Source organism: Pangasianodon hypophthalmus, chromosome 16 (genome assembly GCF_027358585.1).
Source record: "Pangasianodon hypophthalmus isolate fPanHyp1 chromosome 16, fPanHyp1.pri, whole genome shotgun sequence".
Taxonomy (NCBI): domain Eukaryota; kingdom Metazoa; phylum Chordata; class Actinopteri; order Siluriformes; family Pangasiidae; genus Pangasianodon; species Pangasianodon hypophthalmus.
Window position 1 is genome coordinate 23,029,897 of NC_069725.1, and position 24,205 is coordinate 23,054,101.

A 24,205-nucleotide genomic window follows, 5' to 3' on the forward strand; every position below is an offset into this window, starting at 1 on the left:
CAGTGAACCTACCCACACTGTTTTCTAATTCACGTATAATACTGTATATTCAAAATTAATACTCCTTTTAAAGACATGAACCACCACAAAAACACAAATTAAACAAACATTTGTAAAGCTTCAGGTGATTAGCTTATCTCAAATACATAAATCTCAAAAAATAATGATAATAATAATTCATCAGGTTCCGCACACAGTCACTGAGTTTAATTCTGAAGCTTCTGTATCAATCAACTTTGTAGTAATTTGTACTAGTCTTGGATAAATATTACAATAAAATTAATGAAAAGAGTTTCTGGTAATGGGACCTTCTGCATACTGTAAGCTGATGGAAAGGGAAAATCATACTGAAGGACAAAACACAGGCACTAATCATAACAAGCAGGAAAAGCATAGACTGAGAGGCCAAACCAATGCTGCAGTAGTGGAAAAAAACAAAAAACAGACAGGAGATCCTGATTTGTATGCTTATATGGACAGATACGCTTAAAAAAGTAACAGCAAAACAAACAGACATCCTGGTGATAAATAAGGAGGAGAAAACAGAGTTGCCTATTATAAGTAACGATAACATTCATACAAAATGGAAGCTAGAGAAATAGCAGGGAGTGAAAGCAGAAAGAGAGAGATTGGCGTGTTGGTGACATAAGCACATGGAGCTGTGGAAGTGTGTCTCCATTCCAGGATGCCAGGAATGATATCATCAATCTCATACCACAAGTGTGTAATCTTGGGAAAAGCGAAAACACTGCATTAAACTGGGAGGAGGATAACACTTGTGGTATACACTTACTGGCTAAATGCTGGTGGTTATTTGGAGACTGGAGCTCATATTTTTCCATACAAAATTGTCATTAATCATCATCTAGCACTTAATCACTCCCATGTCAGTGTTACAGCTGTACTAAGAATGGACCATGACCTAAATATTATGTCCTCAGTGGTGGTCTGGTGGTCACCTCTGTTCACTAATGGACTGGGTAGATGCGAGCTGATACATCATCGTAAAAAAAAAAAGCGCAGATTGTCATGTTACTGAAAAACTGCAAAGTTAAGAGGCCTTAAAGAAAGTTAAAGTTACAGCTTTACCTCTGAGTATTACGAAGTACTGAAACTGGAGACTCCTTCCATAAATATTACACAAATATCTCCTCACAGAAAACCTAATTATTTTCAATAATTACCCTTTTGTATAATCTGTTACAATTCCTCATAAACAGTATATATAATCTGTTAGAATGAGCACTTTGATATAACATTTGCATGGGACCAGGCCATGCTGTTATGGAAAATTTATCAACACCTACTGACCAATGAGAGTTTATAAAAATATTTCAACATCATTTTGGTGAAATATATTTAGACGTTCTTAAATTTGAGATGTCAAGGCATGTTTTAGGGACAAAATTTTGGTCAAAACTCAAAATTTCATTGTATGTGGCTGAATTCTTCTGCAGCCACATACAATGGGTCTTCCCAGACTGCCATACAAAGGCAATGTACTCATAATATAAAGGTCTTATGATACCTCCCAGCATAATAATATGGCTGTAAATGGAAAAAACACTACAGATGCTGGAAACAGTGATTCCAGATGACTCTCAGCAGCGTAAGTTGAAACACTGCTCTGTCATTATATACTCAAAAATTATAGGTTAAGAGTGTTTTTCTGGAGCATGCTTAGTCTTGTATGATAAAGATCCTCGGCTCTGTGTGGCAGTTGCCTGTATGGAAATATAAATATATTCACACTTCAATTTACTAGAATGTTCTTACTTGTAGGGTTTCCTGTCTGACTGGATAAGCTTCATTTTCACTGTAATTTTTATAACATCAAGATTATCCTGTTTGGGCACAAAAAATGCCCAAGTGCATTAGGAAGATAGCCAGCACAATAAAATGACTCATTCTGTGCCCAGTAAAAAAAAAATCACATCACGCTCCACCTTCATGTGGTAATTACTGTAACGCCCATTTGAATGCACATACTGTCACTTTTTAGCCTACACACTATTAAATTGAATATCATTCATGTTGTGCTGTTGGAATACATCACAAAACCGAACACATTAACAGGTACCACATATTTCCTGCGCCTGCATGTTCCTGTTTTTCTTTCTGCTTCATGTAAATGTTGTGGTTGACCATCATAAATATCAGTGAATGCTATGTTTGACACCAAAACACATGCTGCTTTGTGCCTCAGTGGCCTTGTTGACTTCCAGCCTGTTTTCATTTTAAAGAAGTTCATGAGAAAATAGGCTGGGACTAAGATGGCAGGAAATGGGCCTCAGAAGCCACTCCTGAGCTCATGACGGACTCTGTCTGCCCAATGCCCACGTGTCTGTCTGTCTGAAGAAAACAAGGTCCTAAATAATTAGGCTGTGTTGTTTTGACACTGAAAGGAAGTTGGCTTCAAGATGGAAAAGCACAGTTCAGAGCCAGACCTTGTTTGCTTCTACTGGCTCCAGTAGCTATGTGTGAGCAACTGTAGTTGTTTTCTTCAGCTTTTCACAAACAGACCTGGTTTTGACCCTGTCTTGACCTTCTCTTATGAAAGGTTTATAAATGATGGAAATGTTTGCTGGACTTTATTGGTCATTTGAGCCAATCTAGCATAGTGATTAAAACATACTAGCACCATGGTAAAGTGCTGAGTTTATCATACGTGAAAACGTAAGTGTTAATCATCGTCCTAAAGCTTGAAAAAATCTCAAATTTCTTGTGTGTGGCGTTAGTGGTGTACATTACATGTATTCCATTTGGTGGAGTGACTCTCTGGAAACCCTGTGATTGTGGACACCTTCACTCCCATTAGTCCCTTCATTAGTCCAAATCAGTGAGAAATGGACATTTTTGCTTCGTCTGGTTTGATTTTGTTTCACAAGCAGCTCTGACAATAGTGCAGCTGCAAATCACAGGTTTATAAAGTGCTTGTTCTAATGTTATCACTTCTATAGTAACTTTTTTGTTGTTGATATGGTGAAGTTTTCTGTGAGGAGACGTTTATTTAACATTTATGGAAGGAGTCTCCAGTGTCAGAGCTTTGTAACAGTCTGAAATAAACCCATCACTTGATGTTTTTTTTTTTTTTTTTTTTTTTTTTTTTTTTTTTTTTTTTGACATTTTCAGGACAGTTTCTTTTCAGGAGTTTACGCTTTATAATTTGTGATTTATGATTTTTAATACCCATTAAAAATCATATAACTTGATTTTCTTTTAAAAAGAAACTATTATACAGGGTGTAATTAAGTTTGTTATATTAAAGTTATATTACATCTTCAAATAAGCATTAAACATAAACTGTGTTGTATAAAAAAGCACACTGATTTTAAATCCCAAGAATTTAATCACATTTATAGCTATAAATAACACAAGACAGAACCATCACCACTTAAACACTGAATTCACTGAATGGAAAGATCAAGCAGCAAAACAACTGATAAAGAAATTACAGTCAACCTGTAAAATAAAAACATTTCAAATAAAAACAATAAAATTAAAATATTCAATAAAATTACGGCGTGAGGTGTTTCTGGTTGGTCTTTCAGTAAGGCATTTAAATTAACAAGATGGAAAGAAAAAGTTAATTCCCACTGACATCTACACTTCCCCTGAGTGAGGACGGTGTTACTGGTGGTTGTAAATGACTGATATACAAAATCCATTGTTTATAGAGATCAGAACAGAACTGGGAAAGTAAAATATGTCATGATATAATGTTACCTCAATGTCCCATCACCACACAGACAATAGGCTTGGGCGATACAACCTTATTATCGCCCCTACACGATATTACATTGCCACGATATCCAGCGACGCTTATCGCACTTTATATTATATTACCAGACACCAGTTATTACATCAGTATCGCACAAGCCTAACAGACGACGAAGAAAAGAATGGAGAAACTGGTGAACAAGAGATTGATGAATGGAAATTGAAAAAAAGTGCCTCAAAAATACAGTGGTGAGGGTGTTAATTATTTTCACTGTGTCCAAAGAGTCAGTAATTGCGATCATAAAAGATTTCCATTCCCTTTTTAGTTTTTTTTTCACACTTTAAAAGCTCATTTTGCGTATTTTTTGCTCGTTGCTTGTACGTATTGCCTTCTTATTTTACTCATGACATTCCTTAAAACGTTCAGAAGTTTTCTCAAGATCTTTACTAAATACTCGACTGGTGATACCAGCCATTGGTATTCTGTGCGAGGTAATCAGCAGCTGTGGCACGAAAAACAAAGTGTACAAATAACTCCTGTAGCGCTACCCTGATTAGCCCTTCGAGGAGATCTCGGACTATAACAGAACATGTGAATCCCAGCAGTTTTTATGCTAACTTTATCCCATAAATATTATTACTTTAATTGACAATGAGGCACAGAGGCCACACCCCTTTTACTGAGATTTATGCTGAGGAGGAGGAACATACACATCAGCCATCACAGTTAGCTGGATTTCTGCTTTCCGAAGTAAGTTAGATGAAGCATTACAGGCATGGAGACCATGGTGTTTCCGTTTAAAGGAAAGGGAAGGAAGGTACATCTGCATCTCTGTTGTGTCATTCTGCTTGTGTAAGACACAATCTTGTCTGAGTTTCTGGGATTAGTGGCCAAAAGGATTACACGCCTGGTAATGCAGCTCACATGCTTCCTGATTGACTCATTATCCCACTACAGCATCAAGTGAACACGCACAGTTGCAGACTGAGGATTCAATAGTGGGGTGGAGTAGCTCTTAGATGACCTAATGACACATAAATCATTCAATTTGGGAATTAAATAACTTCATAAAGCAAGCAATGCCACACAATCCACTTGGCGCTGGGCAGAAAGGCGACATTTAGGTGTAATTTCTTGGCAAATACTTTTCCAAAGAGACTTACGAATGAAAAGGCTAACTGTTACCCCAAAAATAATCGATTATCCAAGTCTGGTGTCCATCTTCAGATTTGCACTGGAGCTGAATACAAGCCAAAACTTTCATATTCTTTCTTCAGATATTAATAAGTGCATATTAACAAACGTAAGTTTAAAATGGAACAATATTCAATAATACATCACTTCCACTTTTCACCATAGGGGTGGAGCCTAAGTAAAGAATAAAGCACTTTCTGGAGCATGCTGTTGTAGGAAAATAATCAACACAGGGGAAGTGTAATGATATGGAGCTGATATGGATAAAAGTTGATTCTTTTCCTATGACAGCACATACTGAAGTATTTTATTCTCAGCAATTTGCCAACGATTAAAATTATTTATTAAAGAACTACACGTCATACTTTTTATCCGTTTATAGTCACATTAATGGTGTGAAACATTCACAAAACAAGTTAGCTCCTGTTATCACTCAGGATTGCTTGAACTTAATAAGACAAAAACGCAGCTTGTCATGTTACCGAGAAACTGTAAAGCACTTTGGAAAATTTATGGCTTTACTTCTGACTTTTACAAAGCACTGACACTGGAGACTATAAACGACCAATCACAAGCGATATTTCAAGAGCACTGTAAGATAATATCAAATAATTGGGATATATTAGCTCAAATTTAAACTTAAATTTGTAAATGTGGACTTCCTCAGCTATTGTAACAAGATTACGTACCTTACATCGTTGTTTGAAGCAAGAATATGAAGATTTGTGGACGTATTTATGTCTCATAGTCGTCCATGAATTGTTAGCTATGTTAGCCTCGTAGCAAACCTCAGACACCAAACATGCGTCAGCTGACTGACTACATTTATGCTAATGAGAGCAGTGCGTACATTTGATTGTTTTGCTGAACTATTTCTTTAAATGAGCCAACCATAAAGGCAGACAGACAGACAGACACACGCACAACACACACATACACACACACAGAGTTTCTGGGCTTGGCTGTGGACGCAAGAAGGTGTGAGTCTGACTCATCCAGGTGGAGATTTAAGTGCTTGAGTGTCTTCACTTCTGTCCATTGTCTCAAACTCCAGGACTCCAGCAGTTCGGTGCTTCCTGTGAACCACAACAGAAAGTTCACTCTCACCTTCAAAGACCATATCTCGCTCAACAAGCACTATCAGAACATAAACAGTGTCAAAATATATCTCAATAAGTCCATGTTGAAAGAGTGGAAATGTATTATCATCTGAGTCACTTCCAACAAAAATTTCCATCTTCCCTTTGGATCATCACCGAACTGTGCTGAGACGCAAAGTGATGGAGCTACGTTACGTCTGTGATGTCTTTTTGTGCATTGTGTAGATAGAAGCGTGTCATACAGAGTCAGAAACCACATCAGCAAGTCTGGTTGAAACACTGAATAACTCAAACGAATCACGAATCAATTGTGTAATGATTCAGGCAGATAGTACGATGCTTAACTGTCAGCTTCCTTTACTTATTAGCAAGATTAGCCTTGCAGGTTAAATGCAAAACTAACAGACTAACTCTAGACACAAGACTGTTTACATTTGGGATACAGAGGGGAAAAATTGTGTACACTTCATTTTTGGCTGAACAGTTTGGATGAAAGTATTAGATGTATATCAGATGCAGATGTTTTCTTGAAGCTGACCAGTGCAGATAGCAGGTCCAGGAGCTCTACACACACAAAGAAAGAGGTCAGAGCTGAAAGGCCAGACTGGTTTGAGCTGACAGGAAGGATATGGTAACTCAAATAACCACTCTTTGCAATGGTGGTGAGCAGAAAAGCATCTGCTCTCAAAACATCGGCTCGCCCAAAACATCGCCAAGTCTTTTTCCAAGTTGTTTATAGACTTAACCACTGGACGTGTCAAGGTGAGTAATTAAAATGTTTCCAAATTGGGAGAAAATGGAGTAAAAATACAATTTAACAAAGCAGCAAGATGTGCTTTAATGCTTTCTTTTGATGCTTTTTTTAAAAATGATGTTCTGTCTGCGTGTGTTCGTCATTCTGTCATGTATACACATCTAGGTGTAGGTATACAGAGTAAGAAATCAAACTTGTTTCTCGTCGAGTTCATCGGCCTCCTGCGCCTCAGGGACATCTGTGGAGCTCAGCGATGGAGGCAGAGGGGTGCAGGGTGGGTTTCCGACGCTGAAGACTCGCGGCCGCTTCACCTGGTCCTGACTGGACATGGGAGTGAAGCTGTTCCTCCTCATCACAGCTTCGTGTTTGCTGTTGGCCTGCACACAGAGAACAGCCAGGGTGAGGAGAAGGAGACGCCGATGCTCAGTGACATACGCAAGGAAAACGTCAACAGCACATGTTGGCAACAAAACAATGTTCTCTATGTCTGGAACAAACAGAGAAAAAAAGGACTGAAAGAAAACTTGGCAGAAAGAAGCGTTGGCAGGACACCAGTATCAACATTACAACTACATGAGAAAACATAAAAGAGGCCGTTCTCAATCTTGTTTTTCTTTTACATGATTACACGATTTATTCTGTTTTTACTTCATTTATATTTACTTATTTACTTTTTCTCATGTTTCTTGATTTATATTATTAGTAGTAGTATTAGTACTATTATATATTTAAGATCCTATCTATCCATCCATCCATCCATCCATCTGAACTCTCTTGTGTTGTACTTTTCCAGACTTACATTCATTCTTTATTCAGTTTTTACTATTACTTTTATTACCTTATTTTATTAAAGTTACTATAGGTTATTCAGACTGATACATCTTTTATTAATTTTATTTAGAGATGACTGATAGCGAATCCTTGACTATCAGATGATATCGATACCCATTTGATATATTTTCTTTTAAAACTGCTAAGCTTTAAAATTATCTTTTTAACTGAAGCACTTAAAAAACAGGAGAAAAAATGCATAGCTAAAAACACAACTTACACAAAACCACTGCTTTTTTTATTCAGTGAAGAAAATATATGAATTTAAATGAATTATAAATAGCACAATATACATGAGATCTCAGAAAAGAGTATTATAACAAAATTGATCATATATCGATATTATATGGCACAATATCCATCCTGGGTATCGCATTGGTGCTATCTCTAGTTTTATTATAATTAAAATTTTATTATAATTGAAGTTACTCTGGGAAAAAAAATAACTAAATACCTACTGGATGCTTTTGCACTGTTGGCTTTATCCATGACTGATGCTTTTGGAGTATCCTTAAGCCATTTTTTTGTTTTACGTTCTAGTTGTCTACAAGAAGCTTTAGCTTTCACATTGGTTTTTCAATGTGGCATCAGTTTTACTACATTAAACGAGTCTGAAACGAAGTGTTTAGAGGCACAGAGCACATGATTCATGAAGGTTACATCTGTACAGTTAACAGTTGTCTGTGTGCCCTTTGTTTTAGCACAGAAGACACAACAGCGGTTAGAAATTGCAACAGCTCTATTTAAAGGACCTTGATGTCTAAAGCAACTGTCTGAGGGAAAAGTCATGTTGGGTGAAACACTGACGATTACGAGCCAAATAAAATGTGTAAGAAGCAACATATCAAGAGAAAACTACAACGCTAGCCAGATTTGAGTATCTTTTACGATAGTTTACAGTGCGAGGACAGAATACTACATCTGAAACGTAGCTGAGACGTTGACCAACGACTTGCTGGATTTTTTTTATTGAGTCTGTATTAATGGACTTAACTAGCTAGCTTTCTCGTCTCGTCTCGTTATTACATTAACACAGCCACCTTTATTACAGTGAATTTTCCGGGTTAGCTAATAAATCTAGTGCTGAACCACTCTACACTGGAGAAGTGAGAGAGAGGAGAGAGAGTTTTATGTGTGTTATTTAAGTTGCACTGATGAACATCAGCTGTTTAAACCTCCAGTTTCTGTGGCTATCACTTTGTTTTTTGTGGTTTGTGTTTTTAAGGGGTCACTGTGGGAGCTTACTCACAAACGAGTGTCGTGTGCCTTTAAAAGTCACTGTGGTCCTCAAGCCTATATGCCCACACTGCAAAAACAACAAACGCTAAGAGAAACTGGCTAAAACCTTTGTTACTTCCTATTTAGGTTGTAAGCAGAGTGAACAGGATGCCATTTGAGATTTTCCCTAACTAGACAATTTGGAAATAGCAACAGTGTGGAGGATTATGGATAATCTGCCAAACCACCGTCCAGTGGGAAAGCACTATTCGAGCGAAGTATTCATCATGACTCGGTAAATGACTCAGAGCCATATCCTGGCCAGAACATCTCATTATGTGATTGGTAAAAATATGAGGAATGTGTTAACCAAAAAAAAAAAAAAAAAACCTGTTGAACAAGCTAACACACACACACACACACACACACACACTCCTAAATACAGAAAATGACTCTACAATTCCTAAATAGAGAAAAAGAGCAGGTTTCAAGTTGAAATTTTTTTAGCATGCTTCAACTTTAAGTTCGACTCAAACAGAACACAAGGTTTAAAACAGCAATTTCACAACGTCCTCAAGAGACGTTAGTTAACTTAAGCTTAGTGCACGCTACACAGTTCTTGCCCCCGATTTCCCAGTCGCTGAATAATTTTGGTGCTCTCAGGGCGATTTACTGAGGTTCCAATATTTTCAAGCATATGATTTTTTCGAATGCGTAATGTGAATCCCTTTGCGACTAGTTGCAAGAACAATGCTGAGAAACAGCCAGTGACAGCCCAAGAGGAAACCAAATCCATATGCTGTAATGCGCAGCAGATCCCTGAATCTAGTTTACTGTTCATCTCTGTGTGTGGGAGGGTGCGTACAAAATGGAAGCACAATAATAATGCTTCTATTAGAAATTATTTGGCATGTTGTAGCACAGAAAAAATAAAAACAAACATGACATGATTCCTGGAGGCCCACATTATTAAAAAATAGCTGCGTTTCTTTTCACTACACCTCCAGTTCTCTTTGCAGAACAGTCAATTCTCTTCACACACATTCCATCCACCTTTTCTCTTACTTCTTGTTTCGTTAGAAAATTGTGATAATGTTATACAGCAGAATTTGGGGATGAGGTGCACTTCAGCAAGGATCTCTCCAGATGAAAGATGGTGTAGTGTGTAAGACTCGTCTGCAAGCGATGATGTACTGTGCATATCCTCACAACACAACACAACACCACAACACATCTGATCGCAAGCAATTAAAGCTGGGTAGTGTCAAAAAGTCAGCAATTCCAAGACTTTGAAAGTCATGTAGTGTGCACTCTGCATTGCTGTTCCCTGGCTAGCTAGGTAAGATTCACACATTTTGCCTGTTTTTATTTAAAAGTATAGTTTGGGAATCTCTGAGGTAACTAGTACATGCAGTACAGCAGGCAGATACAAACTGTTTTTCATTTTGATTGTTACAGGATTTGTTCTAAGCCTTCCACTTCAGCTCTAAATTAGACCAGGGATTACTCTGGTATGCTTAAAACATGACATCATTATACAAAAACACAGATCTTATACAAGGATCTCATATAATTATGATATTATTGTATCAAAATGTTATCATATAATATTGTATGATTCTAAAATTAATCATATAAGATCATGATGATAAGTAGCGTAAACACCTGACAGGACTAAGTGTACTTTGGACAGTTATAATGTAAAAAATGCTGTAATTAGCTAACACACCCACTTCCTATCGAATTATAGCATCGAATTATTCTTGGAATGGCACGCAAACAGGAATTTCCTAAACACAACAATCAGCTGAATCATTGCTATCTGCATGACAGGACACTCAGATTCCTCGTTAAAGCGGAGAGAACTTTGTATCTCTAATTCACTGCCAATATAAAAGCACATATACAGTTTACATGTGTATGGAATAAAACACTCTGTGTCATGCTGTTATAGGAAAATAATCAATGTGACAAAGCGGAGGTTCTGTTACCAGCATGTCCTGAAATGTTTTATACGTCTTCTAACAATTTTCCAACACCAAGATTATATTTATTACACAATGACTACTTTTTATCTGGTTATAGTTACAGTTAAAGTTGTGGAACATCCAGGAAACAAGCAGCTATAAACATCCATTCTTTCATCAACCTCTTAAAAAAAGCTCAAAAAAAAAAAAACAGTTCTTACGAGTGGTCTGTTTCGGTGTGTGTTCACGGCTTCAACATTCAGGTCGAACATGTCCACTTTACAACCTGCAAATATTAATGAAGATTACATTCAGTGCTAATAAACATAATATGATGAACACTCACAGGCAGCAGAGGCAGTACATTTCATTATGTATTTTTTTATGAAGTGGGTCAGCATTTGAACATGGTCTATTCTGAAAATTACAGTGCATGGCCAAAAGTATGTGCACCCCTGACCATCACACCCACATGTGGTTCTTCCCCAAACTGTTACCACAAAGTTGGAATCAGACAATTGTATAGAATTTCTTTGTATGCTGTAACATTACAATTTCCCTTCACTGGAACTAAGAATTACAATTTCCCTACACTGGAACAACAAAAACTGTGATTGTGATTGTGAAATGATTGCAAGAGAACGTACACCACAAACGACGTAAATCCCAGATATTGCAAAGACAAAAGAGCACGAAGAGCAAAGGTTAAATGAACCACAACACTGTCTCAACCATCTCAGGTCGTCACTGCACCTGACCCACTGTCCAGCTATCTGATGTATTTATGGAACAGAACGCAAGACATCCTGCTGATGGAAGCAAACATCTCAGAGCGACTGAAATGTGGAAGTGAAAGTGGCTGCAATCCAAATGAAAGGTTAGATACAAATGCTTTGTCTGATTCTTATTCTTATTCTTTTTTATTATTACAACTAATAACAAAATCAGATAATAAAATGATTCTCTCTTAAGAAAGATTTTAAAACATCTCTCTTTTTCCAGTGTGGTTAAAAATGCAATATTTTCTTTATCACACTGTTGTTGTTTTTTTATCCCTGACTTTATTCCATACTTAATTATTCTTTACAAATATCCAAAAGCGTTATTCACGGATGGTGAATCTGCAGGGAATGCATTAAACAGCAAGTGATTCAGCCTTCCTAAAATAACAAAAATGATTTACCGTAAGCCACAGGCGTGAGTTTCAGCACCACATGGAGGGGACACCTCAGATAAGTCAAGTCATCTGTAACACATACCACAGTCTACATTAGAACCCCAACAGGAGGCAGAGACAGTGGGGTGCAGGAAGGACACGGCCACATGGCAAATATCAGCTACCATCCTCCTGAAGGTCTCTGATGGCTCAGAGCTTTTCTCAAAGAAACTGTTAGTAAACACAGAACCCTTGCTGAAGAGCCCTCATGGCAAACGTCTATGCAAATGTCGTAAAACAGAGAGGTGAATGCGCATACATGAGTGTGAATAACTGTGAATAATAACAATAATAATAATAATCAGTTTTGTGTGTTTATTATTAAGACAGATCCTGACCAGCGCTAACGTCCAAGAAGTATGCGAGCAGGCATCTCATGACGGCCTGGTGACTGATAACCAGCACACTGCCCTGCCTCTCCAGCTCCATTATCACCGGCTCGAGTCTCTGCACCAGATCCTGGTATGACTACAGCAACCGTGTGGAGAAAAAGCAGCCATCAGCCTCTTAACAAACAGTAAGATTGTTGAACATTTTTCTGTTTATCTAAAAATGTATTTATATTATCTATATAACATTGTGTAAGCCTAGTGTGAACAAAAGATAACTGTGTCTCCTGTACAGATATGTTTTAGACATAACAGGAGCAGAACTGTCCTTGTCCTTCAAAGAAAATTCCTCAGCTCTTTCCTTAACACCCCGAGCTGAAAACGTGTTTATTTCTGTGTCTGCAGTAATAAAGCGGGAGCACAGTGCTGGTGATGCTCACCTCCCCTCCTGGGTACCGGTAATGATATTTGTCCTGATCCCTCATAGCGAATTCATCAGGATACTTCTCCTTGATCATGTCATAGGACATTTCCTCACAGATGCCCTTAAAGCAACAAACAAGACCACGTTTTTTTTTTTGATCTGAAAGTTTGATATTCTTAAATTCTGAAATTGACAATTTTTCAGAAAAATAAAATATGTATTGATGCTGTTATTCTAAACAGGAAGTGATAAAGTGAAATTGTACTATAAATCTGCTATAAACATGTTATAGACCCACTGTAAACTTACTGTAAACTGCTGCAACTTACTGTAAACTCGGTGTAAACTCATTGGAAAACCGCTATAAACGTGCACCAAACTCACTATAAACCTGCTGCAGACGTGCTGTAAACTCACTTTAAAGTCACTGTAAAGTCACGTTAAACGTGCTGTAAACTCACTTTAAAGTCACTGTAAAGTCACGTTAAACGTGCTGTAAACTCGCTGATAAACTCACTTTAAACCTGCTGTAACTTACTGTAAACTCGGTGTAAACTCATTGGAAACGTGCACCAAACTCACTATAAACCTGCTGCAGACGTGCTGTAAACTCACTTTAAAGTCACTGTAAAGTCACGTTAAACGTGCTGTAAACTCGCTGATAAACTCACTTTAAACCTGCTGTAACTCACTGTGAAGTAACTTGCTGTAAACTCACTGATAAACTCACTGTAAACTCAATATAAACCTGTTGTAACTCACTGTAAAGTCAGTGTAAACTCACTGGAAACTCACTATAAACCCACTATAAACCTGCTGTAAACTCACTATAAACACATTATAAACCCGCTATAAACGTGCACCAAACACACTATAAACCCGCTGTAGACGTGCTGTAAACTCACTTTAAAGTCACTGTAAACCAGCTGTAAACTCACCATAAACGCACTATAAACCTGCTGTCAACTCGCTGCAAACTCGCTGCAAACTCGCTGCAAACTCGCTGCAAACTCGATGCAAACTCTGCAAACTCGATGCAAACTCGATGCAAACTCGATGCAAACTCGATGCAAACTCGCTGCAAACTCGATGCAAACTCTGCAAACTCGATGCAAACTCTGCAAACTCGATGCAAACTCTGCAAACTCGCTGCAAACTCGCTGCAAACTCGACGCAAACTCGATGCAAACTCTGCAAACTCGCCGCAAACTCGATGCAAACTCGCTGCAAACTCGCTGCAAACTCGCTGCAAACTCGATGCAAACTCACTGCAAACTCGATGCAAACTCGCTGTAAACCTGCTGTAATGATAAATGTAAAACTCTTAGCAAAACCTTTAAAAAAACTTTAGTAAATGCAAAAATCTTAGCTATCCACTTTTAAACTTAAAACCCTTTTTAAAGTTTTAGTAAACTCCTGGAGAGAATAAAACCCTGGTTCACACATAATAAATGTAATATCCTTATTAACACAGAACTTTTGGTAAAGCTAGAACGCTTGTTAAACTTTTGTTAAACACAGAGGCATTGTTAAAGAGCCCTCGCCCTGCAGAGGGTGTGTAATGGCTGTAGCAGGTGGCATGCGGAGGCGTTTTGGCTCACAGCGTCAATCTCATTGAGGATTTTCCACTGCTCATACGGTACGCCCAGAGCCTCGGCCGTCTGGATGGTGCGCTTCAGCTGGCTCGTCCACACCTTCAGATCCACCAGCCGGTGGTCCACTATGAAATCCCGCAACGCCATAGCAAACTGCACACACACACACACACACACACACACACACACACAATAAGCACACTAAACACACACACCAACACACCCAGATGCTTGGATTCTGTTCAGACACAACAGCTACACACTACGCCCACATCTGTGCTCGCATTAAGCTTATTAGTGGAGTAAAAACACTGCGGTTAAACTGGAATGTTCAGCCGCAGACGACTCAAATCTGTGTAGTAACATGAATGCCAAATACGATGACATCACTTCCTGATGTCCTGAATTCAGGATTGACACAAAAACTGTGATGTTGTATCCATTTCTGCTTATTCAGTGATATAAATGATATCTGTTTGACGTGTAAATGACTTGCATATACGCAGTAATATACACAAAATGCAGACATCATGTGTTTAAATTCCTTATCTCAGCAGTAAAAGTGATTCACAGTACATCTGAAATGTCGCACGAGAAGTCTTATTATACATGCGGCACAGTTTCCTAAGCCTCGCTGAGTTGAGTAACAATGTCAGGCTTTGGTAGTTGCACTGTAGGGATTAGCTGATGTCACTCTGACTATGAAGGAAGGATGTAATCCTGCTTTACTGTGGATCTGACTGAACTAGAAGGATTTTAATTTGTTTTGCTGATGATTCAAGCCTTATTCTGATGAGATTATCTTTGCAAGCGGAGGTGAGGTAATACCAGTGACAGCTGGTGGCAATATTAAACGTGAGGACTAAAATCTATCAAAAATATCTACCAAAAGCACAACAACGAAACTATTATTACCACTGAACTGCATTACATGATTATATCATTGGTAGCATGATAAGAATTATGTTGTGTAATTATTCCTGATCTTATTTTTGTTTTTGTCAAGTTGCAGGAAGTCCTTTTCTTGCTCAAAACTTTTCCTGCTAACACTCTCACTCTGTACTTCAGCCACTCAGAAAAATGAAAACTGTGGCCCATTTAGCTCCTTATAAAATTATAAAATAGTAATAATAATAAATACAACACTAGCAGTGTGTTGAAGAACACTATGATGGTGTGTGTTTTTTTTGAACGCAAACGTCCACCTCTTTCCCGTGAGCGGACAGGCCCGCGTCGCCCCCGATCAGACCCTGCACGTTGTGTTCGCTCTCTCCGTGACGGCAGAGGTAGATGGTGTGTTTGTGCATGTGGATGTTCATTAGGTAGTACACGATCTTGCTCTGGATGTAATCCTGCACGCGGTTCACCAGGAAACGCTGGCCTACGTTGATCACCTGGATGAAGGAGCGCTCTCTGCGAACAAGCACACACAGACACACACACACACACACCATTGATTTCTTTTCAATATTTTCCATTACATATCCATCCATTCATTTTCCATACTGTTTATCCTACACAGGGTCACGGGGAGCCTGGAGCGTATCCCAGGAGACTCGGGGCACAAGGCGACACCCTGGACGGGGTGCCAACCCACTGCAGGGCACAATCACACACACACGCACACACACACCCATTCACACACTACGGACAATTTGGAAATGCCAATCAGCCTACAATGCATGTCTTCGGACTGGAGAGGAAACCTGAGAACCCAGAGGAAACCCCCGAAGCACGGGGAAAACATGCAAACTCTGCGCACAGAGGGCGGAGGCAGGAATCAAACCCCCAGCCCTGGTGGTGAGAGGCAACAGTGCTAACTATTAAGCCACCGTGCCCCCCTCCATAACATATCATATCATATTAAACTAATTGCTGGACCATGTATGAAGATGCACAGAGTATCATCTCCGAAGAGGATAAACACAGTTTTATTAGTGGTTGAGCTGAAAGTTACAAATTTCAATCAATTTGAATATTAATATATAATAGTGTAATGAATCTGGCTTGTCTGTGCATGTGGTTATCACTGTGTGTGTGTGTGTGTGTGTGTATGGTTGTGTGATAAATCAAAGCCCATAAAAATAAAAATATGTCGCCAAAGGCACAGGAATCTCTTCTCTGGAATTCTGATCATATCTGCCTGTTTCCTGTTCCTGAATTTAGTTTTGAGAAGAGGAGTGACACATGGTGAAGAATCATCCCTATTCCCACAAATAAATATTCAGGAAAATGAGTAGAACTGGATGAACCAACTGTTACATAGCAGAGCGTGTGTTTGTCAGTAACCAGATCTGACTTGAAAAACACACTGGCCTGAGTCCTGACACTAAAACACGAATCGCATCTTGTACACGTGGACACGCGATCTTCATCTCCACCTGCTGGTCAAATCTCAGCGTAACACAACAAACAGACATTCTTACTTGTCATGGTTGTCTGGGTCTAATGGTTGATATGTGACTTTGTAGCACTCGATTCTCTTCAGAAAGTCCTCCATGACGCTCTCGCGGTCTCTCTCGGGATAGTCCGGACTCGACACCTTCACGTCCTGGTGCACAGTAAAGTAGATTTTATTGTTTATTACATGATCTTTTTTTACAGAACTTACTATAAATTCTATTTGTTAACAACATATTACTTCCTTTCATCCATCCATCCAGCCATCATTTGCTTCACTGGTATTCATTTCTCTATTTAGTATTCTGATGCTTAGTCTTTACCGTCTTTCTCCCCATACAAGGCAATGAAATAACGGCTTCTCCACCCTATCTAGTGCACTATTTGTTCAACCTGTGAGTCATTTGGGAGTCATCCAAATACAGACACAGTCACGTGACCAAAGCTACTTTATAACGACATCAATTAATCAAAGACATCATCATATATGACTCTGCCAATATGGATCCCTGAATCTTTATCAATCTGATACAAAATAAAATACACTGTATGAAATATTTTTACAAAAATATCAAATGTATTATTGCTTACTACTAACTAACCAACTAAACTAGACAGACTGATAGATAGATAGATAGATAGATAGATAGATAGATAGATAGATAGATAGATAGATAAAGTGGGAGCACTGAAGTAGGACACACAAGGTAAACACCTACAATCCTTTAGAAATTGTTACATTTTTAAATAATTTTTACTTTACTGTACTTCTGTTACTGTTTTAACAGCTACTGAAACAGTTCAGACTTTCAATTTTTTAAGGCAAATATGTTTTTTTTAACTCTATATATATGTACATAAATAAATAATATAAATAAAATAAAATAAATATAAACATAAATCTGTTTTTTTCTGTTTGCATGCTAACAAAAATAACATTTTTAAAAATGTTTTATATGTTGTTTCATATGCATATCTGATTTCAGTTTATTTGTGGCTTCATCAGTATAGACTATTCATTCATCGCCACCTACTGGATATCTTCTGAACTGCAGTAATGAATATATTTTTAATTATGTATAATTATGAAACGTAAACATTGTTTCTAAGGGTGTATTTGAGGATGAATATTCAGAGCAGCTTTAATATCTATCTATCTATCTATCTATCTATCTATCTACTTGCTCAGTTGCAGTAAACATACCATTATATTTTCAGCGATGACATCTGGATCGTCGCAGATCGACTCCACGAAAAACACCTGGAAAGCAAGATTTTCATACCAAGAACACAAATAACAGTTTGATGTTGTCATTTCACTGCCTGTTCTTTCATAATTCCCTGCTTTCTTGACACCATTCTCAAGCAATAAACCACCATATTAACGTAGTAATTCCTATATCACAGTAAATCCTTTTTAAGCACTTAACACAATCACATGCATGTTAAAAGTCAGTTTATTTTTTTGTACTTACTGATTCTCTATAGAAACAACCACAACATAATAAGTGCATGTGTTATATACATATAATTATACATTATAAGGTGTAAAAAACAATAACGTATTATTATACATTATAATCTATAGTATATAACAGCAGGGAATGTGGAGGTTCTTTGCATTATTGTAATACATGCATTTTTAACTAAACATAAAATCTATCAAATCAATTACTTTATATCATATCGTCATTTTAAGTTGTAATCATTAGGCTTGTATTTAAAATGCTGTATTAGGAAGCATTCTTATTAGTTATGAATTCACAGCTCCAGAATTATTGGCACCCCTGGAGGATCTGGAGTGATTCTGAATTAAGAAGTGGTCTCAGATTACTAAATGCAGGGGGTGCCAATAATTGTGACACATGCGATCTAATTATGACCAAATTTGAGTTGCGAACTCAATCCAATTTGCGCAAATATCATTGAAATCTTTCTGCTTGTAATTTTAGGGAAAATGTCATTCTTTCCATGCCACATATTGTCTTAACCGCCTCCAAAAACTCCTTGAGTTTCAGTGATTCGAGCTGTAGCCATTTTCTTTTGCTTGCTGCTAATAAAGAATATTTTTTCATAAGTTTTTTTTTGTCTTAGAAAGAATTGATCTAAATTGAAGTTTTTAAATCAATTTTTTGCTAATTAACCACAAAGACATTTCTTCTGTAACTTTTTTTTTTTTTTAAACCAAGGGCGCTAATAATTTTGAAGCTGACTGTAAAAACACACAGCAAGACTCTGACCTTGTACGCGTTCTCCTGGGCGAAATCCAGGATGAGATCTCGCCTCTCTCGAGTCGTGTTCGTGGCATCAAACACCTTGAGGTTTAAACACAAGAGATCACTTCAAAATGCTGTTTAAAAAAAAAAAAACCTCAGTGGAGATCTGATGCATTTGGATACAAATAAAAGAGGAACAAGACTAAATATTATTTTTGCTCTGGTTAACTCTTAAATAAAGTTTTTAAAAAAAATAGCAAAACTCATTTATTTCTGAGATTATGTTCAGAGATTTTGTTGAATTGAGAGATTAATAATATGAACAAGTGAAGCAATATTACAGGGCTGTTCCTTCTACTCAATTTTATTATCCAAATGTCTATAAAAGTTAATGAACAGATACTCATTTGAACTCTAAAGGAGCAAAAGTATTTAATATCCTGTAATCAGTTATCATTTTCATTATGTTTACATGTTTATATGTTTGACAGATGTGATATGGAGAGATAATAACCAGAACTAGTAGTGAAAGAGAAGGTGAAAGTAAAAGGGAAGCTCACAGCGATCTGTCCTCCCTCCTCGTTTAGGTAACTCTTCACGTCCTGCAGAGCCTCGAGAGCGCACTGTCTGAGGAGAAACGTCAGGAGACACGGTCAGCATGTAGCCTTTACACTAAAATAATCAATACTGCCTTTTCTCTATCACACACACACACACACACACACCTGCAGCACAGTCAGGACTCAAAAGCTACACTCACTCTGATACAGTATGTTATCGTTACTATACGAGTAACAACTCATTCACAGAGACTTGTCCAGTGCACTTCAGGTGTTCCGACATCTTCAGGACAGAAGCGCTTACACTTTACGGTTTCTCTGTGACATGAAAAGCTGTGTATTTTTGGTCTCATTAACTTCAAAACAGAGAAAAAAAGAGTTGCTGGTGACAGAACGACTGTTTATACCTGCTATAATGCCAGTAATAACATGAACTAACTCGTTTCACAACATTAATTGCAACTATAAACAGATAAAAAGTATGACGTGTCGTTCTTTCATAAATAAAAAAAATTTCTAATCGTTGGTAAACTGCTGTAGTATAAGAGGAATAAAACACTTCAGGACATGTTTTGGTTGGAAAATAATCAACTTCAGGATGGTAACACAAACACTGTTTCATTGCACCACTCTGTAGTTCGTTATTTTCCTAAAACAGCACAACACATAATAATTCGAGTTTGCTTTATAGACGTTTATAAGCATGGATGGATGTGATCTCTTAATGCGGGTGCCAATACTATTGCTATCAGACGTACAGTTATAATGTGGAATATTAAAAGATCACTCCCTCACTTCCTGATCCTCATGGCCTCGGTGTTGTCGTGTCTGAAGAAGTCGTAGGATTTATACGAGCGGACGGCCTCACGCCTGTACTCGCCCAGGTTAAACACTGCACAGAACACACACACACACACACACACACACAGCGGTCAGAAGCTCATGCAAATGCAACACTACGATTGATTTATTTAACTTGAACATTTTATAAATAATTTTTTTCAAGCACCTTTCGTGGGCACTCCGATCCAGTTGAGGTAGCGAGTCAGCTTCTTGGACATGTAGGTCTTGCCTCTGGCGGGGAGGCCGATCATGACGATCAGAGTGGACGAGTTGGTCATGTAGGACGCCCACGCTGAAGAAAATAAGCCATAAACACACACACACACACACACGTAATCTTTCTCTTTTCTTTAAGTCACGAAATGGAAATTCGCATGTATTTTCCGCAACGTGACATATTTCTGCCTTAAACGGATATTTCTGTGGGCAGAACTTTGGTTTCATTCGTCTAACAGTCCATCCTGTGTCTGTATACTTTCTATAGCCACCTTCCTTATATGGTCATCGTTTCCTGTTCTCTCTTAAAACTGGTTCAAAAATCAAATCTTTTACTACAAAATGCTTAATCATCTCCTTAAAGTCAGGGTCACTGAGCATTCAGCTTTCCTATCAGTGTTAATGTTTCATTCTGAGGCATGAAAGCGGAAAGTGTGTTTTTCCATCCCACACACTCAATATGCGCGTGACAAAAGTCCACTATGCTGCTACCCAGCAACGAGGCATCCGTGTTTGCTTTCAAATTAGATTGCTTAGACGGCTTATTCGATTGAAATGTGAGGTTTGGGAGTAATTAAATGGTGAAAGCAAATTCTTCTGAAGGTTCTGAAGGTCTTCTGTTTCACAATATTTCCTCACTGTCTGACTTCCTCTCATGCAGCTATCAGCTTACAGCAAGGTCTTTTCAAGCTGGAGGCCCTGCGCACGGCAAAACGCTTTTATAACACAAGTGTACAATACAGAGTTCCTTCCTCCTTAATTTTCTTAACTTCGCTGCTGCATCTTTAACCGAAGAAACGAAAAGAGGTATTTTACCAACACTGGAATCCACAGAAATAGTACTGCATATGGCTAAACGGTGCTATGACAGCTGTATAACAACTGTGGTAAAGGTTTATCAAAGGGCTGACACTGGAGACTCCTTCCATAAATGTTAAACAAACGTGTCCTCACAGAAAGCTTTACCATATCACCAATTCCACACGTTTTTAATCCGTCTATGTGGAGCGTCCACTATACATCACTTACAGCATTTCTTCTCGCTGGTTCTTGGCTCGCTCTTCAGGTTGTTCCTCTCCATGGCTCTTTGCATAGTTCCTGCTGCGCCGCCGTGGGGCGTGTCCTCGCGTCCCGAGGCGACTCCGGCACTCCGTGAAGTCATTCACCCTGAGAACAGTTACAGCAGCTGAATTCAGGGGTGTAGTCACATGGGTCACTCCTGAATTTGACCTCAAATCACATCTGTCTGGTTTATTACTCCTGTGTCACTAAGTTCATGCAGAATCGATGAAGCACACAGAATCCAGCTCACGCTGATTTACATCACTGTAGTGCTGTAGGTGGTTTCACCAAAAACCTGATTCACAATCAGCATTAGGAACTACACAGCATTGAAACTACAGAGAGTGAAGCCAGTTCATTCTTAACGCAATATTTATTTAATTATCTCGTTCCCACATGTTACTAAGTTGCAGCCATGACTTAATTATCTCATTCCAGCACACTGTTAAATCAGCACCATGACTTAATTATCTCGTACCTGTGTGTTATTAAATCATCACCATGACTTAATTATCTCGTTCCCGCATGTTACTAAGTTGCAGCCATGACTTAATTATCTCATTCCAGCACATTGTTAAATCATCACCATGACTTAATTATCTCATACTTGTGCATTATTAAATCATCACCACGACTTAATTATCTCGTTCCCACATGTTATTAAGTTGCAGCCATGACTTAATTATCTCGTACCTACACATTATTAAATCAGCACCATGACTTAATTATCTCATACGTGTGCATTATTAAATCATCACCATGACTTAAATATCTCATACTCGTGTGTTATTAAATCATCACCATGACTTAAATATCTCATACCTACACATTATTAAATCAGCACCATGACTTAATTATCTCGTACCCACGCATTATTAAATCATCACCATGAATTAATTATCTCGTACCCGCACATTATTAAATCATCACCACTTAATTATCTCGTTGCAACGCGTTACTGTGTCATGGCCATGACTTAATTACCTCTTTTACTCGTGTTATTAAGTTGTGCCCATGACTAAACTATTTCATTTACTGTTATTAACTCGTGGCCATGACTTGACTATCTCGTTTACTCGTGTTATTAAGTCATGGCCATGGCTTTATTATCTCGCCCCTCATGTTACAAAGTCATCATGACTTTATCTCGTTCCCTGCTGTTAGTCGTGACCACACATTATTATTATTATTATTATTATTATTATTATTATTATTAATTAAGAACTGATATCTCCATAAAAAGAAAATATCCTGCAGCTGTATCTCCTATAATTATACATATTGCTATAAATAATGAGTGATGACACACTCCTGGCTCAATCTCAATCACCCCTTCACTCCCTGTATAGGTGCACTAATAAACACTATAATAAAATAACACCCTTCCACACTGCTGGGTCAAACAGAGGACATTTTATATCCTGCCGGTTTGCCTCCATGTCTAACGGATGTCCCATATGATTACATTAAAAATACTGACTTACCCTGCATGCAGGAAAGAAATAAACCGAATTATCTCCGTAACTTTATTCCGAATAAAACACACACACACACACACACACACACACACACACACACAGGCGGGTCAGTGTGCTCTCACTTTCTTAACTTCACTATAAGCAAAGCTAAGGCGTGTTGAGATGCGCGCGACTTCGCTACAGCTTGTCGTTTTTGTTTCAGGAAGTACCTCAAGGAATTCATGCATGCCTCTGACAAGTCCCGCCTCCTGCGCTATGATTGGCTGGACAGTGGGGAAGGTGCTCACATCGCCATGGTAACCATTGTAATACCCCACCTCGCGCTCTAGGACTGGAGAGTTTACGCGCGTGCTTATGCGAGCTCTGATGATTGGCTGTCAAGGACGTCAATCAAATCTTTTTTTTTTTTTTTTTTTTTTTTTTTTTTTTGGTGCCTTTCTTAGTACAGGCTGTACTGCTTCCCGCTTATTTTGTGTTATTTATTTAATTAAATATTGTTATTTTCTGGGCTGCTTTCATTTAAAAAATATTAAATATAATTTTAAAAAATCATGATATCAAAATTTAATTTATTGTAATCTTTATAACAGTGTTCATTTATACTTTTATTTATACGTATACTTCATACTATTGAATATATTTAAATATTCAAATAAAAATGAACAATAATTAACCAATTAACAATAATTAACCAATTAAATTGTTATGTGGTTATTTTTTAAAGTTTAGATTAAAATGAAATCGATTTAATAGATTTGAACAAATCTATTCTTAAGAAGAATTAAATCTATTTTTAATTTGGCTGAAGTTTGTTTCTTTAGCACATTTCTACAGATTGATGATCATTTTGATTGAATTATTCTTTAAAATACTACTTTAGATCACAGGGTAATTCTCCACAACTGAATGAGTGTCAAAATATTCTTTTAATGCTTTAATGCTGGATATTTTTAACTTTGCCCTTTATAACAGTTTACACTTTTCTAATGAACTTATGGAACAGCTCGTTATCAGGACCCTCCTGATTTTAATCAGCTGAATTAGTCGTAAAGTTGCATGGCCCATCCGTTAATATAGCTCC

At 37.8% G+C, this 24,205-nt stretch overlaps 1 protein-coding gene across 2 annotated transcripts; it reads right to left on the reverse strand.

Annotated features, from left to right (window-relative positions):
- Window positions 1–4,060: 4,060 nt before the first annotated feature.
- pfkfb2a (6-phosphofructo-2-kinase/fructose-2,6-biphosphatase 2a) lies at window positions 4,061–23,333 on the reverse strand. Of its 2 annotated transcripts, none has more exons than XM_053240671.1 (16): window positions 23,247–23,333; window positions 21,614–21,751; window positions 20,535–20,660; window positions 20,321–20,417; window positions 19,526–19,592; window positions 18,990–19,064; window positions 17,954–18,010; window positions 16,776–16,900; window positions 15,555–15,762; window positions 14,356–14,502; window positions 12,771–12,875; window positions 12,340–12,469; window positions 11,969–12,031; window positions 11,007–11,071; window positions 6,964–7,146; window positions 4,061–5,991 (listed from the first exon to the last, which is right to left on the reverse strand). In XM_053240671.1, exons 2-16 carry the CDS (start codon window positions 21,744–21,746, stop codon window positions 5,959–5,961), a joined length of 1,614 nt encoding a protein of 537 aa, XP_053096646.1. In that variant the 5' UTR covers window positions 21,747–21,751; window positions 23,247–23,333; the 3' UTR covers window positions 4,061–5,958. The 2 variants fall into 2 exon arrangements, with proteins under 2 accessions (XP_053096646.1, XP_034168141.2); XM_034312250.2 differs by having other exon boundaries at window positions 23,131–23,327.
- Window positions 23,334–24,205: the final 872 nt, after the last annotated feature.